A 25,287-nucleotide genomic window follows, 5' to 3' on the forward strand; every position below is an offset into this window, starting at 1 on the left:
CACAGGCAAAACAAGGCCTCCCATAGAGAGGCAATCAGCTGTCAATCAGTGAAGTGGGTACAATAGGCTCAGTAAAATGTGGGCAATCATCAAAAAGTATCAGGGTTAGAAGGGCAGTAACCGGCCATATTTCTGATGTGGATATATAAAGAAAAACACACAGATATATGTGTGAACATAGTCACTCTCAAGCACGTACAGATAGGTAAATACATGTCCACTTGGACAGCAATAATAAATACTATTCGTACATAATCCGTGTCACTCACGGGTATAAAGTGCCTAGGCTTGGGAGATTGCTCACCTAGGTTCAAGTCACAGACAATCATGGGCTAATAGTGATAACCCTGTATAGAGACACATATTCTTTTATCAATGTACCGCTCATACAGAAAAATAATGCAAAAAATGTAAATACAAAATGAAACAACAAAACATGAAAAATAAAAAATATATAATAAAAAATAAAACATAAATAATAAAAATAATAATAATGTAGATGTATAATGAACAATCCCATTATTCCAAGCAGGTATAGGGTGCTCCCAACCAGTCCAATGTTCTAGTTACATATTAACACCAAAAATGGGTGGCATGCTCCCTTTCAGAGAAACAAATATAAGTTGATTATACCACCTGTTGGTGGCATATGTGTGGTATTCAAATTGCACTCCAAGTGAACCCTCTAGAAAATGTCACAAAATGGTCATATCTATTAGACGACAGATTATTATCGCAGGCTGAAGGTGGCACAGTATCATTTACAGAGGAAGAGGTTGAAAAATTATTATTTGAGAAATTGGACTTTGATACCTTACCGTCCGATACCCCAATTAATATTTTCTATAGGGTTTTGAAACAGCGACAGAGGGAGGTTGACCTAACCCTTCGTGGTGAATTCCTTTCCGAATACCATAGGCGTAAGGAGTTGCCATGGGGCTTTAGGGTTGCCAACATCCCTACATTGGGAAGGAATAACCCTACGTTCTGTAGTAGATGGTGTGGGGTACTCAATAAATGCTCCCTAGACATTATGGCCCTCGTCATCGAGGAGGTTGGCATGAACTTAAAAAGATCAAAATAGAAATCGAGACCACCAACGCCACAGCCCTCCCGACCTTACGGGACGATAAATCCCAGAATTTGACAGATCGTTTACAAACTCAAATCGAGATTTATAAAAAGGAATTTATTTCTTTTAAATGTAAAAACGTATTGACAGTGACCAATGATTACCAGAACCACACGGTGTACCGGTGGTTACTTGGCAATAATTCTGAAGATAGGATTAGACGGCCTTTTTGGAGACGTCGGGCTCCACACTTTCCCAGAGAATTTGGTTCATCAGTTTCAACTTCTGATACTGAGTATGTTGAAGGGCCCCCTGAATCTGTGATTTTTTTAGATCCCGGATCCGAAAATCAGATCAGACCTGGCAAGCTCTTAAGAAGCGGCACCAATCGCACACGAGGAGGGGTGGGTACAAGACGAAGAGGTCATCCGAGACGCAATTAAACACTGTCTTCAACTTGTCCAGCACACCATTGAATGAGGCAGAGATGAAACTCCTCTCCCGGGGTTTGACTTTTGTACCTATGTGTAAACCACAAGCTTTTCAGAAATCAGTGGATCAATATAGATTCGGGAGCTCCATGCGACTTAGAGAATTTTTCTCTGATAAACCTGCTGTTGAGACCACTCACAAATTCCGGGGCAATTCCACATTTGACCAACCCTTGTTCAATCCCAGCATTAAGACATTCCTGAGACTTGTGCAATCTGATGTGGAAAGAACACCTGAGCCTAGGATATATGACAATCTAACCCCCCCAGAACGAGCAGCACTTAAGAAACTTAAATTAAATACCAATATAGTCATCCGCCTAGCGGGTAAGGGAGGGGCGGTCGTAGTCCAAGATTGGGCAGATTATGACCGTGAGGTCTTACGCCAATTGGCAGACACTGAGACATATAGGCTATTGGATTCTAACCCCATCACTACTATCAAAAAAAAAAAAAAAAGATTGATGCAAGTATCAAGTTTGGTTTTGAACAAGGCTGGGTCAGTAAAGAATAAAAAAAAAAATTGAGCACTGACCATCCTAAGTGTCCTATATTATACACTTTACCTAAAATTCATAAAACCTTCGTACATGCCCCGGGAGACCCATTATCGCTGCTGAGGGTTCACTGCTTCAGCTATCTTAATAGATAGTATTTTACAACCGCTCGTGGTGAAAACTGACAGCTATCTATGTGACACAGGAGACTTCCTAACCCATCTACATAACGTACAGGTCAAGGACAGTCACAACTTTATGGCTACCCTAGATGTTTGTTCCCTATATACAGTCATCCCGCACCAGGCAGGACTTGACACCATTAGGAAAAACCTTCTGGGTGTCAACAATTTTGAATTTCCAATTGAATTTATATTCTAAATAACGGAATTGGTATTGAAATACAATCATTTTTTGTATAAAGATGCGTTTTTTTTACAAATTCCGGGCACTGCGATGGGGTCAAATTTGGCCACATCGTATGCCAATCTATACATGGCAGAATATGAGAAATCCCATATACTTTCTATATATGGTCAAAAGAGCGGTTTTTACCGTAGATTTATAGATTATATTTTTTGTTATGGTATGGGACTGAACATGAATTTAATGGCATAGTGATGACCCTGAATGCTTTGGACAGTCCGATTCGATTCACTCAAACCATTTCTCCCACTGAGATAAATTTTCTAGATGTTACTATCATTAGGACGGATTCAGGTTTTATCTCCACTTTATACCGTAAACCTACAGATCGCAATATGCTGTTACAAGCAGATAGTTTTTATTATTGCTGTCCAAGTGGACATGTATTTACCTATATGTACGTGCTTGAGAGTGACTATGTTCACACATATATCTGTGTGTTTTTCTTTATATATTCACATCAGAAATATGTCCAGTTACTGCCCTTCTAACCCTGATACTTTTTGATGATTGCCCACGTTTTACTGAGGCTATTGTACCCTCTTCACTGATTGACAGCTGATTGCCTCTCTATGGGAGGCCTTGTTTTGCCTGTGGAACGCAGACCCGCCTTCTTTATGGCCGAGTGGAACGCATAGTCCTCCCACCCGGTTACTATGTTAGCGAGGGTCATATTTGCATTCATATATGCGGCCTCTACTAGTCTTTTATGGAATGGTGGCTACACTAAGGTACATTTGTGTTTTAGAGGAGTTTAGGTTCATTCCCAGCGGCCCGTTCCGTTGCCGTCTGCACGTCCGTGACTTCCGGTCCGGTGGAACGCATGACTTCCGGCCAGGTGGAACGCATGCAGTTCCGGTCCGGCGGCAGCGGCGCCAGTATTCTTACTACTAAACGTGGTTTTTTTGTACACACGTCGGGAGGTGTATAAATGAATGTCTGATTAGGGGACCTGTTAACTGTGTACGGTGTTGGCACCTATGATAGAGTTTTGTATAGAATGGGACTGCATTTTTGGTTACACCTGGGACTTCCGGCCACTTCCGGTCCGGGAGCCTTAAATAGAAGTCCTGTGGCTGGCATAAGACATGCAGCACAGGGACGATTTGGAACCTCTGAAATCCAGTGAGTATCTACCCTAAAGATTTATTGCTTATTCCATCTGGAGCATATGCTGACGATACTTTTTGTATTATGTAGCTTTGCACTTTTTCATACCCTGTCGCTGTATCTGAGTAGTTGAGGCTGGATTAGCAGGTATGTTATATGAGAGCACTATTGGTGATCTGCTCTTATAAACTTCACCTTCGGCTGCATGGTTGATGATACTATTTTCATTGTTTTAGATACATATGTATCCCTCTTAAGTATGAGATTTAATTGGAGCATATACCAGCCAAACTCTCCTCTTTACATATTGTGGTCAAGTTAACCTTAGGTGAGTCGGGTCCCATTGAGGTGAATGACGGTTATGTCACAAGTGACGGTAGTGTTTTATTCTGAAGGTGTTTTGTTGTCTTTTAACACTGATCTAGGCGGTGATGGGCAATGATGTGGATTCAGGCACTTAATTGTCCTATATAGTGATGAGTATTATATAATCTGAGTGTCATATGGCCTGGGAGACTGAGTCTCCTAATATGTTTTGTTTTGTTTTTGTTATAGACGTACTTCAAACATATGATAATCTGATGCTGATATAATGATCATTTGTTGCCTGTCTTGAGAAAGGTTCGTCATCGAACCGAAACGTCGACATTGAGGCTGTTTTTCGACCACAATAAAAAATTTCCTTTTTATACAGACTGATCTTTATACCTGCGTGAGTGCACCTTCCACGCTGTGGAGAATATTGCTAGAGAGAGAGATTTCACAGAAATTCCGGCTCCCCTTAATAAGTAAATAGGTCAGGTGCCCGCTTGTATAGCTGCATACATACAATTCCTGAAGGCGCAGCACTCCTGACACTCGTAAAAAAGTCACATCAGAACGGTTCACAAAGCCCAAGGCCAAACAATCCTAGGCAGCCCACCAGCCTGCTTCAAAACATGACAAGCCTGCTGCATGATGGGGCAGGCCTCCCTCTAGGTGATCCCAGAGTGGGAGGCCGACTTTTACAGTTTACCAACTGTAGATCTGGTTAAAGACTACTTCAGATGCATGGGTACTGGAAGTTGTTTCTCACGGATACTCCGTCTCGTTCAAGAGACGTCCCCCTCGCCAGTTTTGCACTATGGCCCTCCTTTCGGATCTGTTATAGGTGCAAACTCTACAAACTGTGGTATGTTCTCTCCTGGGTACATGAGTGATTGTGCCGGTACCTCAGTCCCTGAAGGCAGAGGTTAATAATCGACCCTGTTTCTATTCAAAACTCAATGGGTCCTTTCGGCATATATCAAATCTTTGAACAAGTTTGTAAGAGTGTCCAGGTTTCATATGGAAATACTGCACTCCATTTTACTGGCTATGGAACCCGGAGACTTTATGGTGTCCTTGGATATACAGGATGCATACCTGCATATATCTATTTCCGTATCGCATCAGCAGTTTCTGCAGTTTGCTAATGGCAACCTCCATTCCAATTCCATGCTCTGCCATTTGGACTGGCTATGGATCCTCGGATCTCACAAGCTCATGGTTGTTATGACGGCTCATCTCTGTCACCAGGGAGCCAGCATCCTGCCTCATCTAAATGACTTGATTCTGTCAAATTCCCATGAAGTCCTCCTCTATCATCTGCAACTGAAGGTAACCTTCCTGCAAACCCACAGGTGGCTTATCAAATGGAAGAAGTCCTCGCTGGTCCCAGCTCAGAGCATGGTGCACCTTGGGGGCACTCCTGGACACACACGGTCAGAGACTGTTTCTGTCTCCAGAAAAAGTCCTGAAGATTCAGGACAGGATAAGATGCTTCCTTAGTTGTCCCAGAGTGTCTATACACTCGGCGAGGCTAGTACTTGGACTGATATTATCGGCCTCTGACATGGTAGAGTACACTCAATTAATTCCTGCCCACTACACAGGTTAATCCTTTCAAAGTTAAATGGCCTGCCTCATTGGACCACATTTCACTTGATCTCTCTGACTCCGGAGGTTCGCCTGTCACTGACCTGGTGAATCCAGGACCAACACGAGCAGGGGCCGTCCCTTCTAGGTCCCCGACTGGGTTCTGCTGACAACAGACGCTTGTCTGAGGGGATGGAGAGCGGTGTTGGAGCTATACTCTATTCAAGGTCATTGGATCAAAGAGGAATCACTCCTTCCAATAAATATCTAGATCTGAGGGCAGTGTTCAGTGCACTATTTCTCACCCTACCTCTAGTACAGAACATGCCTGTTCAAGTACGATCAGATAACACTACCACGGTGGCATACATAAATCCATCAGGGCGGCACTCGAGGCCCCATGGCAATGATGGAAGTGTCAAAAATCCTTTGTGGGGCAGAACGCCATTTGCCAGCTATATCGGCAGTGTTCATTACGGGTGTTCTGGGAAAGGGTCTTCATCAGTCCCCAGAGTGCAGTCTTCATCCAGAAGTTTTTCGACTCCTAGTGGACAGGTGATGTCTACCTGACATAGACCTCATGGCGTCTGAACACAATCACAAAGTTCCGGTCTTCGGATCAAGGACCAGGGATCCTCAAGCAGCGTTCATGGACGCACTGACGGTACCATGGAACTTTCGGCTGCCCTACGTGTTCCCTCCAGTGTCTCCTGCCCAGGGTACTACGGAAGTTCAAGAGAAAAATTGTGTCTATACCTGACGTTCATACTTTCACTCAGGGCGTACTTAGGATTCAGCCTCCCTATGTCCATCACGTGGCTCCATGGGATTGACTGTTGTACTTAAAGCCCTGCACGAGTCTCCATTTGAACCTCTTGAATCGGCGACCTTAATTGGCTCACGGCCAAGGTCCTGTTCTTGCTGGCTATTGCCTCGGCAAGACTGGGTCGAACTTAGGCGCCTTGTCCTGTTGTCCACCCTATTTGATTTTTCACCGTGACCGGGAAGTTCTACAAACTCAACCAGGTTATTTGCCTAAGGTGGTGTCATCTTTTACCTTAACCAAGAGATTGTGGTTCCGGCCTTTATCTCTTCAGACTTGTCTTCCAAAAATAGTTTTTTGTGTCTGTTTTGGATGTGGTAAGGACTCTCCGTATTTATTTGGAGAGGACTTCCTCTATCAGGAGGTCAGATTCCCTTTTTGTACTGTTTGGTGTCCACAAAATTGGCTGGCCTGTGAATAAGCAAACCTTGGTTTAGCATAAGCAAACCTTGGATTAGAATGGTGATTGCACAAGCTTATGCGCAGGCTGGACTCCCAACTCCTGCTGCTAATAAAGCCCACTCTAATCGGTCTGTTGGATTTTCTTGGTCGGCGCGCCGTGGCACGTCCACAGAACAATGTGGAAAACGGCTACATGGTCCTCAGTGAACACATTTATTAGGTTCTATGCCTTTGATACTTCCGCCTCACAGGATGCTTCCTTTGGACGCCGGGTTCTTATACCTGCTAAGGCATGTCTCCTTCCTTGGGGAACTGCTTTAGGACATCCCCGATGTTTTCCTGTGGAAACCAATGCATCTTGCTGCAGAAAATAGAGTTATGGTAGACTTATTAATGTTAACTCTCTTTCTGCGAGGTACATTTGTTCCACAGGGCACCCACTCTGACGCACCTTGCTTCTATGGGTTTGTATGGCATTAGCCGCTGGTACCTTCTCCTGTTGAGAGAATGTGGTTCTATGTGACTAACATCTACCTTCTCTCTTGCCTGCTCCTGCATTGGACTGGTTAACGAAACTCAGCTCTCAGTGCCTGGAGGCGGGGTTTAAAGGGGAGGCCCCAATGCATCCTGGGACAGCCTAAAGCTTTAGCCTGTTGGTGCCTCTGGATCAAGATCCACTCTACACCCCGATGTTTTCCTGAAAGAGAGTTAACAATGGTAAGTCTACCATAACTCTTTTTATATATATATATATATATATATATATATATATATATATATATATATATATATATACACATATTTTATATGGCCACTTTATTATGTACTTCTGGATACTTGTTTATTCATACAAATATTCAATCAACCAATTATGTGGCATATACTCAGTACATAAAAACATGCCGGCATGGTCAAAAGGTTCACACAAAACACCAGAGTGGGAAGGAAATATGATTTAAGTGAATTTGAACATTAGACCATTGTTGGTGGCAAACAGGGTGATTTGACTGTCTCAAACATTGCTGGTGGCCTGGGATTTACCACTTAACTTGCATGGTTGCATGTGATGCGACCAAAGCCAGAAGTCCGTTACTTGGTTTGGTCACATCACGTGCGACTAGTTGTCCCTCTGCATCTGCGGGCCCTGGCAGTCACAAGCCCCTGGCGGTCCGCAACCCCTTAAGTGCACCGGACATGGCAGTGATGCGTCTGCCTCTGACCACCGACATCACTGCCGGAATAGCGCCCCAGAATGCTCTGCGGATGGCATTCTGGAGTGCATTTTCTGGGAAGCACAGTGTAGGAAGGGGAACCTTTGTTCCTCTCCCTGCACATTCTGTCTGATCTCTGTGCAGAGATCAGCTGCAGCAGGGGGGAACTGATCAGCAGTTCTCCCCTGCACACACTCCGCTGCATTCTGCATAGGGAGGGAGGTGAGGGGTTTTTACCAGGTGGGTGGATTTATAAAACATGGGGTTTTTTTGCTACTAAAGGGCTGTGGGGGCTACTACTATTAGAATTTGAGAGCAGTGGAGGGGTGGGAATTTATTTTATAAAGAGGACCTATGGATGCAGGGGAAAGGAGTAGTGCAAAATTCCCCCTAGATATATAAATATTTTAATATTTTATTTAAATTACTTTCTAAGCTTATTAAGTAATAAAAAGAAACGCAACAATTTCTGAGCGGTTTTCTGGTGGAAAAATAAGCAGTTAAGAGTCTGCAGAGATTACAGGGAATGTCACACAAAAAAAACATCCAGTGACTGGCAATTCTGTTGGCAATATCACCTTGTACGGAGTTCATTGTATTCCTTGCGAGGAATTAAATGGCCAGACTGGTTCAAGCTGACAGATGACAGTAAAGTAACAATAATGTTTAGTGGTCTCGAGAGCATATTTGAACCCCCAGCATGTTGGATGGGCCACAACAAATACAGACTACACCAGGTTTCACTTCTTTCAGCTGATAAGTGAGGCTAGAGCAGACATATTTGCAGTGTCACTAAAACTGGACTGTTGTAGATTAGCAAAACGTGGGTGTGGTATGCGTTACCGGCGACTGGGATCCCGGCAGTCAGCATCCTGATGCCGGGATCCTAGCCGCAGAATGCCGGCAGGGAGGGGACACGAGTGCAATGAAGCCCCTTGCGGGCTCACTGCACTCGTCACGCTGCGGGCTCGGTGGCGAGCTGCACTCGCCACTGGTTCTATACCCACTGTATGGGTGTCGTGGACACCCACGAGTGGGAATAGTCCCTGTTGGCCGGCATGCCGACCGCCAGGATAGTGAGGGGGGGGGGGGGGGGGGCGATGTAGGTGGAGATATTGTGACCGCTGGTCACATAACTACATCACCAAAACTTAACCATGTCTGGCAGTTCTTAGTTTCATGCTGTGGGAAATGTTTTCTTGTTTAAATAGCACGGCCTAAGTATTGTTTCTTACAGTGGCATCCCATTATGTTCACAGCCTACCCATCTTCCCACAGTCACTACATCTCAGCCTTGTCTGAGTCATCACAGAAATATAAATTAGGTTTTTAGGCAATGAATAATGTTTGTTATCAAACAATTTTACAAATGAGAAGTTCAGTTGCTGCAAAAGAAATTCTGGCCTCCCAGTTGATTGATAAATGAACACAGGAAATCTATTATTGACTTTAGATAGTATTCTTATAAGCATGAATCTTTTATATTTAAAAATAGTTAAAACAAAAAGATCTATTTCAGTTAACTACCATATACAATGTTAAGAATCACTTATAATCATTCTCTAGGCTCTTATGAAAGAAAATTACAGTCTCTGTTTTTGGAAGTCTTTCGTATGATAGTCTGAAGTACAGCTTAATCTTTTTTGCTACTTATTACTGATGACTTTTTGTGTCATACTTAATATTACTTCAGTACCATACTTGAATAAAATTCCATTAATGTGTAGCTAGTCAATATGCATTTTTCTATCCATTGCCTGTTTATGCAAACTTCAAAGTGTTCTGCTTCTGGTCTAATCGTTAATATGTTAGACATGTATGTGAATGATTACCACTAGGTTTAGTTCTGCTGATGACTTCTGGTTCCAAAAAGCTTTTAAAACGTCTAAGGTTTGCAAATAATTCTGCTTATAGAAAGGGGTGTCTGACGTACTCTCGTAAAATCATTTAAACAGCTTACACGGTGCACAGACTCGCACTTGCTGTAGTAAACAAGGGCAGACCCTAAGTAATGTTTTTGTTATATTTTTATGCAGCTTGAAATATGTTTACACTTGATGATTATACTTTTAGAGAAAAAAAAGATGTTCTCTTAAAGTGTGAATAATGACTAGGATATTTATTTAAAAAAAGTCTACTTAAATTAAAGTTATGGGTAGAGTTTTCAAAGCTGTGATAAAATAGTTACTTGGGGTGCCCCTAAAGGTTTGAAATTCCAGTTCCTGCTGATCTCTACTGTTGCTGCTTGCCTGTGTCACACAGGTGTGTAATTCTAGCCCACTGGAGTAGCAGTGAGCAAAGCATCCCTGTACGTTTGAGTGGTTTGCAGAATTTTGGAGCAGGAGATGGTCGCTGGAAGTCTAGGAGTGCTGCGACCGACCTGTGTCCGCCATCACCAGGGGAAACATTGCTCCCATGCTGTCCATATTTCAGGTGGACTCCAGGGTGACTGTGGCCCAGTTAGAGAAAAGGAGATAGGCATCTCATTAACCATCTACTTGATACTCCACGAAAAGCTTGGTGTGAGCTAGGTTTCTGCCTGCTGTGTTCCTCAACAGTTGACTCGAGCAGAAGGAGGCTTGTGTGCTTTAATGCCGCAACATGCTAGCTAGGTTTGATGGCAATCGCTCAAACTCTGTCTGGGAGATCATTAATGGCGATGAATCCTGGATCTACAGTTTCGAACAAGACCAAACAACAGCCAGCCCAGTGGACCTCAGTTGGAGGTGCACCGACACAGAAGTTCTGACATGAGCACAGCGTGACCAAGGAGATGGTGGCTGTTTTTGTGGCCGAGACTGGTCATGCAACTACCGTACAACTCACGCAGCAGCACAGCATCACTGGGGACTAGTGTCCCAACCAATGCCTGCTACATGTGTCGGAAGCCATTTCCAGGCCCCATCCAAGAACTCACGCTTGTGGTGTCCTTCTCTGTCACGACAATGCAACTGCCCACAAGTCCAGGAAGTTGGTGGATATGAACACATCCAGGAGCTTGGTCATCCACCATACAGTCCAGACCTGGCCCCCTGCAATGACTTTGTGTTCTCAAAAATCAAGTGCAGGATGCATGGGATCCGTTTTGAGTCACCGGCAGCTGCCGTAGAGACCTTCAGCCAGCATGTAGAAGACATACTTGCTTCGGACTGGTACAGCTACTTCTCCAAGTGGTTTGAGCACATACAACTTTGCATAGACTCCTCTGGCAAGGACTTTGAAAGAATGTAATGTTTGTACACACCGCTGGGGGGGGGGGGGCGCCCTGGGGAGCTAAAAATACCTCATAAATAAGGCTGGCATATCTGTACAGTGCCCTGGCACTGCCTGCAAACCCCCCGCCAGGATAAACATGTAAAAATAAGCGGGAAGAAGCGCGCCTTGTTGGGGGCGAGGCTTCTTCCTCCAGGCTCACTCGGCGCCATTTCTTCCTCCAAGCAGCAGCGCTGGTCCTTCCTCACAGCAGACAAGTACCAGGGGCTATAAAAACGAGGGGGGCAGATTATTTCTAGACAGATATATAGCGCTGCAGCTCTGTGACACTTGAAGGTGTTTTCAGACCTGCATTTAGGCGCTGGGGTGTGAGCTGGCTCCTTTCCTTTTGTTCCCTCACAGGCTTTTCTTTGGGTGCTGTTAGGGAGACAACATGTCTGAGGCAGAATTTTCCTCTCAAGGGGATAATTTATTGGGGACACCAAATGTTTTGGGGGTCCTGTCGGCAACGCCGACGGCTGATTGGTTAACTGCTTTAAATGCTAATGTTACACTATTAATCAAAAGTTTACTGAATCTGACTCTCAACTTCAGATTTGGAAGAAATCAGTAGATGACGCTTTATTTCAAGGGTCACTGAAACGTAGTGTTGACCAATTAGATGACACAGATACCGACTCGAACTCTGATACCGGTGCCGATTATGCTGATTCTAGGTTAGATCCTGAATTGGCTAAGAGTATTCAATATATGATTGTGGCTGTCAAAGACATATTACGTATTGACGAGGACCCCTTTACACCAGAAACGAGGGTCCTTATTTACAAAGAAAAGAGACGCTCGGTTTCTTTTCCTCCTTGTTTTGAACTAAATTACCTTTTTGATGGCATTTGGAATACACCTGATAAGAAATTTCTCATTCCTAATAGGATCAAGGTGGCATACCCCTTTCCCACAGCGGATAGGGATAAGTGGGAAATCCCACCCACAGTAGACAAAGCCCTAGCACGCTTGTCTAAACAGGTAGCGCTCCCTGCGGCTCAGCTGATCGTAAGCAGGAGGCTACTTTAAAAGCTATTTTTACTACCACGGAGACGCAGCTTAGACCGCTTATTGCATCAGCGTGGGTTAGTAGCGCCATTGAAAAATGGGCTGAAAGTTTATCTGCGGATTTAGATACTCTGGATAGGGATAGCATCCTAGTGACGCTTGGTTATATCAGGGACGCGGCTGCGTACTTGAAAGAGGCTGCAAGAGATGCTGGCCTCCTGGGGGCTAAGGCTAATGCTATGTCAATTGCGGCTAGGCATGCGCTATGGACTCATCAATGGAATGCTGACGCTGATTCCAAGAAAAATATGGAGTTCCTTCCCTTTAAGGGTGGGGAACTGTTTGGTGACGGCCTTTCTGATTTAGTATCAGCGGCCACAGCGGGTAAATCTACTTATTTACCTAATGCTCCTGCGCTACAGAAGAAACCGCACTATCAAATGCAGTCCTTTCGGCCCAATAAATATAGAAAAGGCCGAGGTAACTTCTTCCTCGCTATCAGAGGTAGAGGAAGGGGCAAGAGAACTCCCGCCTCCTCAAGTTCACAAGAGCAGAAGTCCTCCCCGGCTTCCGCCAAATCCACCGCATGACGCCGGGTCTCCCTTACAGGAGACCGCACCGGTGGGGGCACGTCTAAGGCTTTTCAGTCAGGTTTGGGTTCGCTCTGACCTGGACCCTTGGGTGTTACAAATTGTGACCCAAGGGTACAAACTGAAATTCCAAGACGTTCCCCCTCGCCGTTTTTTCAAATCACCCTTACCATTTTCGCTTCCAGACAGAGTTCTAGTCTGTGGAGCAATACAAAAATTATGTCAAAATCAGGTTGTGATCTCGGTCCCCCGGGCGCAACAAGGGGAAGGGTTTTATTCAAGCCTATTTGTAGTGCCGAAGCTGGATGGCTCGGTACGACCAATCCTCAACCTAAAATCTCTAAATTTTTTCCTAAAGAAATTCAAATTCAAGATGGAGTCTCTCCGAGCGGTGATCTCCAGCCTGGAGGAGGGGGAATTCATGGTGTCTTTGGACATAAAGGATGCCTACCTTCATGTTCCCATTTATCCCCCTCATCAGAGTTATCTCCGGTTTTTAATCCAGGATACTCATTACCAATTTCAGACGTTGCCGTTTGGCCTGGCCACGGCTCCGAGGATTTTCACAAAAGTCATGGTAGAAATGATGGTTCTCCTCAGAAAAAGAGGAGTTACAATTATCCCGTACTTGGACGATCTCCTGATAAAGGCGAGGTCCAAGGAAAAACTGGTACAGGACATTGCACTGTCGCTGTCGCTTCTACAACAGCACGGCTGGCTCTTAAACCTGCCGAAATCACACTTAATTCCAACAACCCGGTTGGCATTTTTGGGTATGATTCTGGACACGGTCCAGCTGAGTGTGTTCCTCCCTCCGGAGAAAGCACTGGAAATTCAGAGTTTGGTAAAACTCATTCTGAAACCACCAACTGTCTCCATTCATCAATGCATTCGATTGCTGGGGAAGATGGTGGCGGCATACGAGGCCCTTCAATTCGGGAGGTTCCATGCCAGAGTGTTTCAGTGGGACCTGTTGGACAAATGGTCCGGATCCCACCTTCATATGCACCGGAGGATAGTTCTATCCCCCAACACCAGAATCTCACTCCTGTGGTGGCTACACAGCTCTCACCTCTTGGAAGGATGCAGATTTGGGATCCAAGACTGGATCCTAGTGACCACGGATGCAAGTCTCCGGGGTTGGGGAGCAGTCACACAAGGGGTGACCTTCCAAGGAAGATGGTCAAGTCAGGAAACTCTTCTTCACATAAACGTGCTGGAGTTGAGGGCCATTTACAACGGCCTTCTACAAGCGGAGCATCTTCTTCGAAACCGGCCTGTCCTGATCCAATCGGACAATGTGACAGCAGTAGCGTACATAAACCGCCAAGGTGGCACAAAGAGCAGAACAGCAATGGCAGAAGCCACAAAGATTCTTCGCTGGGCAGAGACTCGGGTAAGCGCTCTGTCTGCAATTTTCCTTCCGGGAGTGGACAACTGGGAAGCAGACTTCCTCAGCAGACACGATCTACATCCAGGAGAGTGGAGCCTCCATCAGGAGGTCTTCGCCCTTCTAACGAATCTATGGGGGGTTCCCCACATAGACATGATGGCGTCCCGCCACAACAAAAAACTACTAAAGTATTGTTCCCGGTCCAGAGACCCTCAGGCGGCGGCAGTGGATGTACTGATGTCATCTTGGGTGTATCCATCGGTGTACGTTTTCCCTCCGCTTCCTCTCATTCCAAAGGTTCTGAGAATCCTAAGAAAATCACAGATTCCAGCGCTCCTTGTAGTTCCAGACTGGCCAAAGAGAATTTGGTACCCGGATCTTCAGGAGTTGTTAGTCGAAGATCCATGGCCTCTTCCTCTTCGCGAGGATCTGCTGCGGCAGGGGCCGTTCGTCTATCAAGACTTACAGCGGCTACGTTTGACGGCATGGCGGTTGAATGCCAGATTTTAGCCCGTAAGGGTATTCCCAATGAAGTCATCCCCACTCTTATCCTTGCTAGGTAGGGTGTGACGTCGAAACACTATCACCGTTTTTGGAGGAAATATATTTCCTGGTGCGAGTCCAAGAAAGCTCCAGTGGAGAAGTTTGACCTTGGACGTTTTCTCCATTTTCTACAAAATGGGGTGTTCCATAAAAGTGCAGATTTCTGCTTTGTCAATTTTCTTTCAGTAACAATTGGCCTCACTTCCTGAGGTGCAGACCTTTGTAAAAGGGGTCCTGCACATCCAACCTCCTTCTGTGCCACCTGTGACACCTTGGGACCTTAATGTGGTTTTGACATTCCTAAAATCACATTGGTTTGAACCTTTAAGTAAAGTGGAGTTGAAATTCCTCACTTGGAAGGTTGTCATTTTGTTAGCATTGGCATCCGCAAGGCGGGTGTCTGAATTGGTGGCCTTGCTTCACAAGAGCCCTTATTTGATCTTCCATGAAGATAGGGCAGAATTGAGAACTCAGCAACCATTTCTGCCAAAGGTGGTTTCCTCTTTTCATATTAACCAACCTATTGTGGTGCCAGTGGCTACTGGCACTTTGGCTGAGGAAAAGTCTCTGGATGTCGTCAGAGCTTTGAAAATTTACGTTGCCAGAACAGCTCCAGTTAGAAAAACAGAGTCTCTATTTGTGCTTTGTGCTCCCAATAAACTTGGGTATCCTGCTTCCAAGCAGACGATTGCCTGCTGGATATGTCACACGATTCAGCAGGCTCATTCCACGGCAAGTTTGCCGTTACCTAAATCGGTAAAAGCCCATTCCACTAGGAAGGTGGGCTCGTCCTGGGCGGCTGCCCGGGGTGTCTCGGCATTACAACTTTGCCGAGCTGCTACTTGGTCGGGGTCAAACACATTTGATACCTTGGCCGCTGAAGACCTAAAGTTTGGTCAATCGGTGCTGCAGAGTCATCCGCACTCTCCCGCCCGGTATAGAGCTTTGGTATAATCCCATGGTTCTTTTGTTGTCCCCAACATCCTCAAGGACATAATAGAAAACAGGATTTTAATACCTACTGGTAAATCCTTTTCTATAAGTCCGTAGAGGATGTTGGGCGCCCGTCCCAGTGCGTACTGTATCTTCAGTTTAGTTCTGGTTACACACAGGTTGTGTTATGGTTTCTTCAGCTTGTTGCTGAATTTTGTTCATGTCCGTTGGCATGTGTTCAGTTGAATGCCATGTTATTCGGCATGTTTATGGCATGAGCTGGTATGATGCTCACCTTGTTGTTAATTCCTTTCCTCAAAATGTCCATCTCTCCGGGCACAGTTCCAAACTGAATCTGGGGAGGGATATAGAGGGAGGAGCCAGGTCACGCCCCCTTTGAAAGTCTTAAAGTGCCCATGTCTTCTGCGGATCCATCTATATCCCATGGTTATTTTGGTGTCCCCAACATCCTCTACGGACTTATAGAAAAAAATTTACCGGTAGGTATTAAAATTGTGCAGTTTTTTCCCTTCTTTATTCTGATCACATAGAACTAGATTTTAATGTGTTTATATTATAAAAATCAATTTATGCTTCTCCGCTCCAGAGCTATGTTTGTAGGTCTGTGTAACATTTTCAAAACTGTTTCATTCCACGTTTTACAAACACATAGTGGAATGGCTCTGGAACTCAGACTATTACTCTCCGGACTTCACACCTCTCAGAAATTACCTCTGGTGTCATGATACGGAATTCACAGCACAGTTTTTCTGCAGCTAAGCTCCTCTTTAATACTTTCTGTAGGTGTAGCTTTTCCCGGATTGAAGTTAACTCAACATTGTAAATCTCAAAATATTTTGTTCCCTGCAACCAGATCAGTTTAAATGTTCTAATTAGTTGCATTAAAATATCCTTTGTAGAGACTTTAAATTCCTTTTATCTAAGTAGAACATGCCTTCCAAACATATTTTTTTTGCCAGGACAGCCCAGATTTGATGTCCGTCCTGGTTTATAGGAGATTATATTACTATTATTATTATTATTAACCGTTATTTATATAGTGCCTACAGCAATGCATTTGGGAGGGTAGGACTGCCTAGCTCTTCAGAAAGGCTAAGAATGCCGACTATGAAACCCCCATGCCCCGGTTCCAGGATTGCAACTGCTGGGAGGTATGGTAAGGTGTGATACTTTAGTGGTTGTCTGCATTCTTCTGTCAAGTAGATTTATTTTCCTTGAAGTTAGGTGTCACATAGGTAGGCCTGGCAACAGGGGGAGCAAAGGATACACCTGTGCCTGGGTTCCAAGGGGCCCAGAGTCTGGATGGGCCCAAAAATATCTACAGGCTGCGGCTACTGAAACATTCAGCTCCCTTGCTGGACCTGCTGTGAGACTCAGTCCTCCGAGTCTCCGCACAGCTACCCGCCTACTGGGATGACCCACCTGGTCAGTCCGCACCTCCTCTGTTGCTTCCCTTACAGATGCTACAAAAGAGAGCCTACCTTCTGTGGGAACTACTGACAGACAGGACACACACTGCTGATATCCGAGCTGGCACACTTTGCAGCTCCCGGCGGCTCTCTCTCTCTCAGCTACACTCCTTTATGCTGCCTCAGACAACTCCCAAGTGTCCGGGTGAGCTGCTCTCTAAAATCAGGCACATTCCAGCTGCCTTAATGCTAGACCCATGTGCAACTCACTGCTTACCTCTGTCTCTGCCTGGGTCCTCATGCCACCCAGGTTATGGATAAGGTTCTCTCCATAAATTGTACAACAGGCATAAACTTAATGCAGGCACTACTGTGTGTGTGTGTGTGTGTGTGTGTGTGTGTGTGTGTGTGTGTGTGTGTGTGTGTGTGTGTGTGTATAGATAGATAGATAGATATATGTATTATGCTGCGGTAATCTTAGCGACTGCACCGTCAGGCGCATTACTAAGTACACAAACAAAAAAAAATCAAAGGTCCCCCCTGTGGAATTATTATTTGATGTGCTGCCGCTGCATATGCTCCATAGTATTCAATGATGCAGTGTAGACATCATGATGTGCAATAGTGCGCCGTATCAGCCCTTCTCTGTCCCTGACGCTGAGTGGGTGGGTGCATAGTTTAATGGTAGTGGAGCTTGGGATAGTGGATTCAGAGGGGACAGGGGCAGACACATCAGTGTACCAGGCCCCAAGATTTTTGTTGCCGACCCCGCACACAGGCCTATTAACTTTTTCATCTATGTTAAAAAAAAAATACATTTGCAAACAATTTCCACATAATTGCATCATTTTCACATTCTAAAATATATCATCAGCAATGAGAGAAGCTTGGAAAGAGGTAGATAATTAACTTGTATAATTACAATTGCGTACATGCCAAGATTAGAGTATGGGAGCGGATGCTATGCAAAGGAACATTAATATAGAATGTAAAAAGGGAAAGTATTGATGTTTTTACCAAATGTTGTTTTATTTTTAAACAATACCAAGCATTTCTGTGGCGGAAAAAATTGTATGTGTACTAGATATATTCATTTGCTCCTATTTAATCTGAAAGTAAATTCAATTCCTTTCCAACACATCTTTGTGTTTCCTAGGGACCTGGCAGCACGAAACTGCCTAGTAGGTGAAAATAATATCTTGAAAATCAGCGACTTTGGTATGTCTCGTCAAGAGGACGATGGAATATATTCATCTTCTGGTTTGAAGCAGATCCCTATCAAATGGACAGCCCCAGAAGCTCTCAACTATGGTAAGATTCAAATGTATATTACTGTTCCAAACACACATTTCTTTCTTTATTAATACTGATAAATATGTTTTTCGCTGCCTTGCTGACGGGATTCCGGCAGACGGGATGCCGCTGGTGGTATACTGACAGCCGGCATCCCATCTGCCGGTAAAACGTACCGAATCCGGTAGCAAGGTAGATGTAATCCCCATGCGGTGATAACGGCTTCCCTGATTCTTTACATGCAGAAACTTTAAAACGTTCTCACTTTGGCTTTTGCTTAGCTGAGGGTGACCAAAGTAAGTCCTATTCAACAAGGCCGCTAGCATTGGACAGCGGATTCTTAAGCACAGAGTAACGGTGGGGCTTCCATTGCCGTACAGTGATAGGGCATATAGTCCCTTTTGTTTAGAGAAGTGTATTAGGGTGAAGCTTTCCTTTTGTCTATTCTGATTTCAGTACTGAATGGATTTTTTTTTATCAGAAATATTTAAATGCATTATAACAGTCTTCTATAAAATGAGCCACATGTACCATTGCTGATAGAGCAGGACAAAGGAACAAATATTTCTACTATGAAAGTGTTCTGTAGCTCCTAGTCACCAATAAACATATGTCTTTCATTTATTTGCACTATATAAAGCAAACATTGGGGGTAATTCTAAGTTGATCGCAGCAGGAAATTTTTTAGCAGTTGGGCAAAACCATGTGCACTGCAGGGGGGCAGACATAATATTTGCAGAGAGAGTTAGATTTGGGTGGGTTATTTTGTTTCTGTGCAGGGTAAATACTGGCTGCTTTACTTTTACACTGCAATTTAGATTGCAGATTTAACTCACCACACCCAAATCTATCTCTTTCTGCACATGTTATATCTGCCTCCCTTGCAGTGCACATGGTTTTGCCCAACTGCTAAAAAATGTCCTGCTGCGATCAACTTGGAATTACCCCCATTGGCTTATGAAGTTTTGTGTACAGCTGCTATTTTCATTGTGTTATTAAGTAAGACTTATGATATTAGGCATCTTAGCTTTCATGATATGACAATGTGTACACATAAAGGAAGGAAGTAGTTTCTGTACATTGTGGAAATGATACAGCACTTTTAGTTTTGAAGCTGTGTTGTAAGTCAAATGATCTGTGTACAGCTAGCACTACTTTCACATTACACAAGACAGAATGGGTTTGTCTTCAGTTCCTCACAGCCTGAATTCACAGTCAGGTACAGTATACAATATTCAGCTCTTGGGGAAGCCTGCTACAGTGATGGTGGCAAGCAGCTTCTTCCAGCAGGGACGTGCAGTCAGGGGAGGCAGGGGAGGCAGTGCCTCCCCTGTCATTAATGACTAAAATAATAGAAAGAAGATACATATGACAATATCCTGTGTCATATATATCTTCTTTATATTTTTCTAATAATTTTAGTTTATTAAACTAGTTTGGGAGGCACTGATAGTTAGTGCCTCCCGCTGACAGTGGGATCGGGGACAGAGCGGGGGGCGGGGCCAAACACTGGGCTGTAAAAGCCCATGTAAAAAATCACTGAAAGCGGCACTTCTATAAGTGCCTCGCTGGCAGGGAAAGCACGCCTCTGCCAGCGAGGCACATGTGATTGGGCCAGCGGATCTAGTGCTGGATCCCCTGTCCAATCACATGTACTGAGCGGCAGGACAAGGAAGGGACTCGGGAGCTCCCCTCCCTTCATTCCCCCTGACCTCTCTCCTGCCGGAGGGACAGCATCTGCCAGCACCCGCTGCGCATTAAAACCAATCATCTCCTGCTGGCCTCGTCTTGCGTGACACAGGTAGGGAAAAAGTAATTATCTGTAAATCGCGCCCCCCCCCCCCCCCCCCCCTCTGGTATTCCCTTGTCATCTGGTCCCCCCCCCCCCCCCCCCTCCCAACCGTCACATATCGCCCTGTGGAAGCTCACTAGCAATAGTATGTAAATGTGTAAATTACATATAACATACATCCGGGACCTGTAATGTATAATTAGGAGGCAACTTTGTTTATGTCTCAGTGGAATCTTTGAATGCATGTCCTTTACCTACTAATACTCTGTTCATAGGCTGCGGGTCAGACCCTATTAATATTAAATATGAAGTGACAAGTGGGGGTTTGTGCCAGATATGGAATTAAACGGAATGATCTCTCTATAAAATGTCTCACATGCTATATTGTTTCTGTGTCTAGTGGGTATTTAGTGCAATCAGATACACACTGCTGTCAATCTATATACAGGGGTATGATCTTCTGATACTTATATAAAGTGTACTATACCCACATATATACTTATCTAAATACGGCTAGTGGTATTCTAGTGCTATCAATTTAATAAATGTTTAGTACTGGAGACAAGTGCTGCTAATTTATATGTAATGTTTGTAAAACATCTCTGTGCATTAGGAATACTATATCATGAGCACTGCTGGTAGATATCAATTACTGCTGTAAGTCACTGCACGGATACAATCCAACACAGTGTAGTAGGATAACCTATCACTGTGTACTGACATTATATGGGAGACACTAAACCCATTTTTTTCTGCACATTTATTCATATATCATAAATAGCAACAGTGGATAATAGAGGCTGCTGTGATTTACTAAGCAGACATTCTTTGAGCACAGGACAGCGAGGCTGTTTACCAAGACACATCCCCATCAGTCCTCTCTATGCCTAGGCAACCCATATAATATTATACTAGCAGCTTAGCAGAGTGTTACATTCTAGGATTTCAGGTATGAGTCATATACTCAGCAACTTTGTTTCACTCCTTAGATTACAACATTAGACTCAATCTACCACGTTTGCAGTCCTTAGGGCAGGAGTAGATCCTTATTGTTGCAATATCTCTAAACATGGCTACAATCTGACGGAATAGTATGTGACTCTAAAGGAAGGCAGCATATTTCCCTATGTCACAGCATATAAGCTCCAGTTAATGCGAAAATTGCAGGTCTCATATGAATATAGCACTGGTTCAGTGCTGCACTAATATATGTATGTGGATGCACAATTGAAATAAATACAAGAAAACATATGCAGGGAGAAACACATTAGCTCTGTTTTTAATCTTTATTCACACATTATTCTATTTGTGTCACCTTTTACCTTCTCTTCTGTTCTCTATGAATTTTAATATTTCGCTCTATTCCTAATAAAGGACAATCAAGTCCCATATAAATATATAATAAAAACTTCAATATTGATGTGGGTCATTGGGCATTTATGCCTTTATGTGATACTACTGCTGTGGATATATATGTTTTACAATAACAATTATATTAAAATTTGTTAGTTGGGTGAGTGCACCTCAAAGTGTACCTGGTTTCTTCCCCTTTTCCCCTCTCTATGGGGATTTGACTTCATATTCCTGTTTAAACCAGGTGGTATCACCTTCGTGAGCCTTCAAATCCTTTTTCACATATACATGTGTGAATCTCTAAAATAGGGTTTAATTAGATATTATGAAAGGCACCCCAACTATGTGATTTATATAATAGTTCACATATCCTGGTGCGGGTTACTCCCCAGACCTGATGGGAGCTTTTTTGCTTGACCAGTACTGGAACTTCCAGTATTATTTTGTGTCTACTGACTGACCGCAAAGTTCTGGTTAAATTTTGTGTCCCTTAGCGAGGCACATGTGATTGGACACATGGAGTGCCTCCCCAGCCGTTGTCCTCACCGCACGTCACTGTCTTCCAGTGATAAGATGTTTGAAGATGGACAACCCTGTTTAACTATTATACAGTATATTGTTTTGCTGTGGAAAGTCTGCATACTTCAGTAACTGCAGTCATGCCAAATAGCCACTCTTGGCACACTTGGTAGCATGAGTATCTAATGACGTTGGGCATCTTTCTTACTGAAAATTCATCTTGATCTGAACACATTATGACTAGGACGCACAAGGAGACTGTGCTTATTCATTTAATATGACACTTATATACAGTATCTATGTGCGATTGAGTCTCTGAATACAAAGTGCTACAATGTAGCAGCCGCAGCTGTTTTCCAATAAAAGTAATGTGCTGCTTGTATACAGTCTCAGTCACACACAATATACAAGTGTCATATATCAAAGTATTCAGCACAGTCTCCAGGAGCGCTTTCAGCAAAATAAGATGCCCGACGTTAGCAGAGTTGCACAGGACCTGGCAGCTCACTCACACCAGACACCTCGCGCTGCATGGCGTATTGAGGCTGGATGCAAGGGGGGTTAGTCAGCCATTGGGGAAATATACGTATACTTAACCTTTTCCCCTGTCGGGATTCCCATAATCTGGATGCCACAGTTGGTATTCTGACCGCTGGTATCGCGTAAGACAGCATTTCATACCAATCGTGATTTAACACCTGATCTTAGATGAGACATAAACTTTCCAACTTCCTACTTGCATAACCTTGTCAAGGGAATTATGATTTATTTTGAAACAAATTAGTGTTCAAATCAGCTTCATTTTGTGTCACTCCTGTTTGATCAAAAGGATTCAGGTTTTTTTCTATGTACTTCATTTACTCTCTATACAATCTGCTCTCTTTCAAACAGTGTAATCAGGTGAAGTAGCATAAAAATGAGCAGTACCCATTCCAATCACGGTAGGTGCAATCATGGGCAGTACATTCTCTGTAAACACTTGGAAAAAGACGTTAATTCTCTGTACTTGCTCCATTTTCACTAATAATTTAAAAAAAAAAAGTCCAAATCCATTGATGATTACTTGACACTGCACTTCTGTTTCTGATTGCTTAACTAATGTGAAGAGCTGAAGCTTTAAACAATCCTCTCAAAATCATTAGTGTATCAGGATTTCCAAACCAAGTGTCTAAACAAGAAAGTTGGACAGAGATTTACAGTGAAAGTTTGCTATACCAAATAAGGTATACCTTCATTTACCTTTTTATCTATTTGATGCAAATAACAGTATATTTTCCTACATTATGAAATAGGATTTTGATATTTGATTACACTCATTAAACTGTTTTTTTTATATACATATAAATTATTGCTTATTAACATGACAGCACAGCTGCAAAACTGAATATATTAGTTCAGAAGGTGTCATTCTTTAATTTGTAATAAAGTATTACTCTGCTAACCAGTTTTTATATTCGACATCCAGTGCTTGTGGTTTTCAGGAACTTAATTATATTTAGTATATGTGCCAGAGGATTGACTTCAGTGAAAAGTGCTAAATTACAGCTTGCCAAGGTTTGACGCGAGTGGGTAAGCAGACAAGAACATAAATGTTACCTCCAGCCGCACAATGAATGGGCCTAATTATGGTCTATTAAACTTGAAAACTAATTTAGCACAGCTGGAAAAGATAGTTAAAATACACACTAAATCCACTCACGTCAAAACTGTTACTACCATGTTGCTACAGTTTTCACATCCAACCAATACAACAAAAATGAGCTGACAAGTTTTTAAGTTTCTAAAATGTGCGTAGCCTTTGTCACAAAGATAAGCCATTCTTGCAAGTGATTGTGTAATAAAGGAACATGTCACACAAAATGCTACCTGAGTGCTCATTGGCTGAATATCAGTATGTTATTTGTAGCCCTTTTTGCTGTCGCGCTGATACGGCCACGCAAAGGGATTCGTCAGTAAGTGAATTCCCCTATTAAGTTGCCCTGAAATAGAACCATTTGCTGTTCATACTCAACCTGCTGTAATTGAATCTTTCACTTTCGCATTTATTTTCTCTTACGTCCTAGAGGATACTGGGGTTCCATTTAGTACCATGGGGTATAGACCAGTCCACTAGGAACCATGGGCACTTTAAGAATTTGATAGTGTGGGCTGGCTCCTCCCTTTATGCCCCTCCTACTAGACTCAGTTTAGAAAATGTGCTCGGAGGAGCCGGTCACGCTTATGGAAGCTCCTGAAGAGTTTTCTGCATTTATTTTTCTGTTTGATATTTTCAGGCAGGTCTGTATGGCACCAGCCTGCCTGCTTCATGGGACTTAGGGGGGGGGGGGACGGCCCAACCTCTTGAAGGGTTAATGGTCCCATTCCCCGCTGACAAGACATTAGCTCCTGAGGGAACTATTTGCAAGCCTCATCACGGCGAGTGTACATTCCCGCAGCACGCCGCCACCTCTAACAGAGTCAGAAGAAAGAAGAGTGGTGAGTACCAAGCCGGCATCGTGGTTAGCGAGTCGCCGACCATTATGGCGGCATGAGGGCACAGAGACACGGCTTCTCACCGGGCCGGATTGCGTCTCCAGACTCAGTATGGAACTGCGTCTCAGTACACTGTACCCACACTGGCAAACAAAGCCTTAAAACGGTTCTGTATCCATTTTAAGCACAAATTACCTCAGCCAGTATAAAAAAAGCAGGAAGACCATGCGCCATTGAAGGGGCGTGGCTTCACTATGAGAGGATCCAGTAGCTCACCAGCGCCATTTTCCCTCTGCAGTGGACACAGATGTTGACTGACAGGGACGCGCAGCTCCTCCGGTGTGACTCCAGATTACCTCAATGGTACCAGAGGGTCATAGCAGGGGGGAGCGATTATTAGTGTACTAAGTCCCCAATCTGGGTAATTAGTCTGTCACCTAGCTAAACTTTGCATTAGCAATAAGTGCTGGCTCCAAATACTTCTGTGTCTCCCTGGAAGGGCTCTTTGTGGGTTAATTGTGTTTTTAACCTTGTGTGTGTGTGTGTGTGTGTGTGTGTGTGTGTGTGTGTGTGTGTGTGTGTGTGTGTGTGTGTGCGTGTGTGCGTGTGTGCGTGTGCTTTCACATTTACAATATGTCAGGCAAAAAGTATATTTCATGTACGGCAGAGTGTTCCTCTTACCCAGGGAGCTCACTACCATGTACTCAGTGTAGTGCACCTTCTCACGCTAGCGGAGCTGACCCAGCGTGGCTGGATTCCCTCAAAGGAATGATTTCCA

General features: G+C 43.9%; 1 protein-coding gene across 4 annotated transcripts in view; it reads left to right on the forward strand.

Moving 5' to 3' along the window:
• Positions 1-25,287, forward strand: part of FER (FER tyrosine kinase) — a 634,526-nt gene that overhangs the window by 575,404 nt on the left and 33,835 nt on the right. For all 4 annotated transcript variants that reach the window (XM_063964096.1, XM_063964094.1, XM_063964097.1 and 1 more), the window contains one exon: positions 18,237-18,391. In XM_063964096.1, coding sequence (XP_063820166.1) covers positions 18,237-18,391 — 155 coding nt within the window. The remainder of the gene's footprint in view (positions 1-18,236; positions 18,392-25,287) is intronic.

Source organism: Pseudophryne corroboree, chromosome 1, assembly GCF_028390025.1.
Source record: "Pseudophryne corroboree isolate aPseCor3 chromosome 1, aPseCor3.hap2, whole genome shotgun sequence".
Lineage (NCBI taxonomy): Eukaryota > Metazoa > Chordata > Amphibia > Anura > Myobatrachidae > Pseudophryne > Pseudophryne corroboree.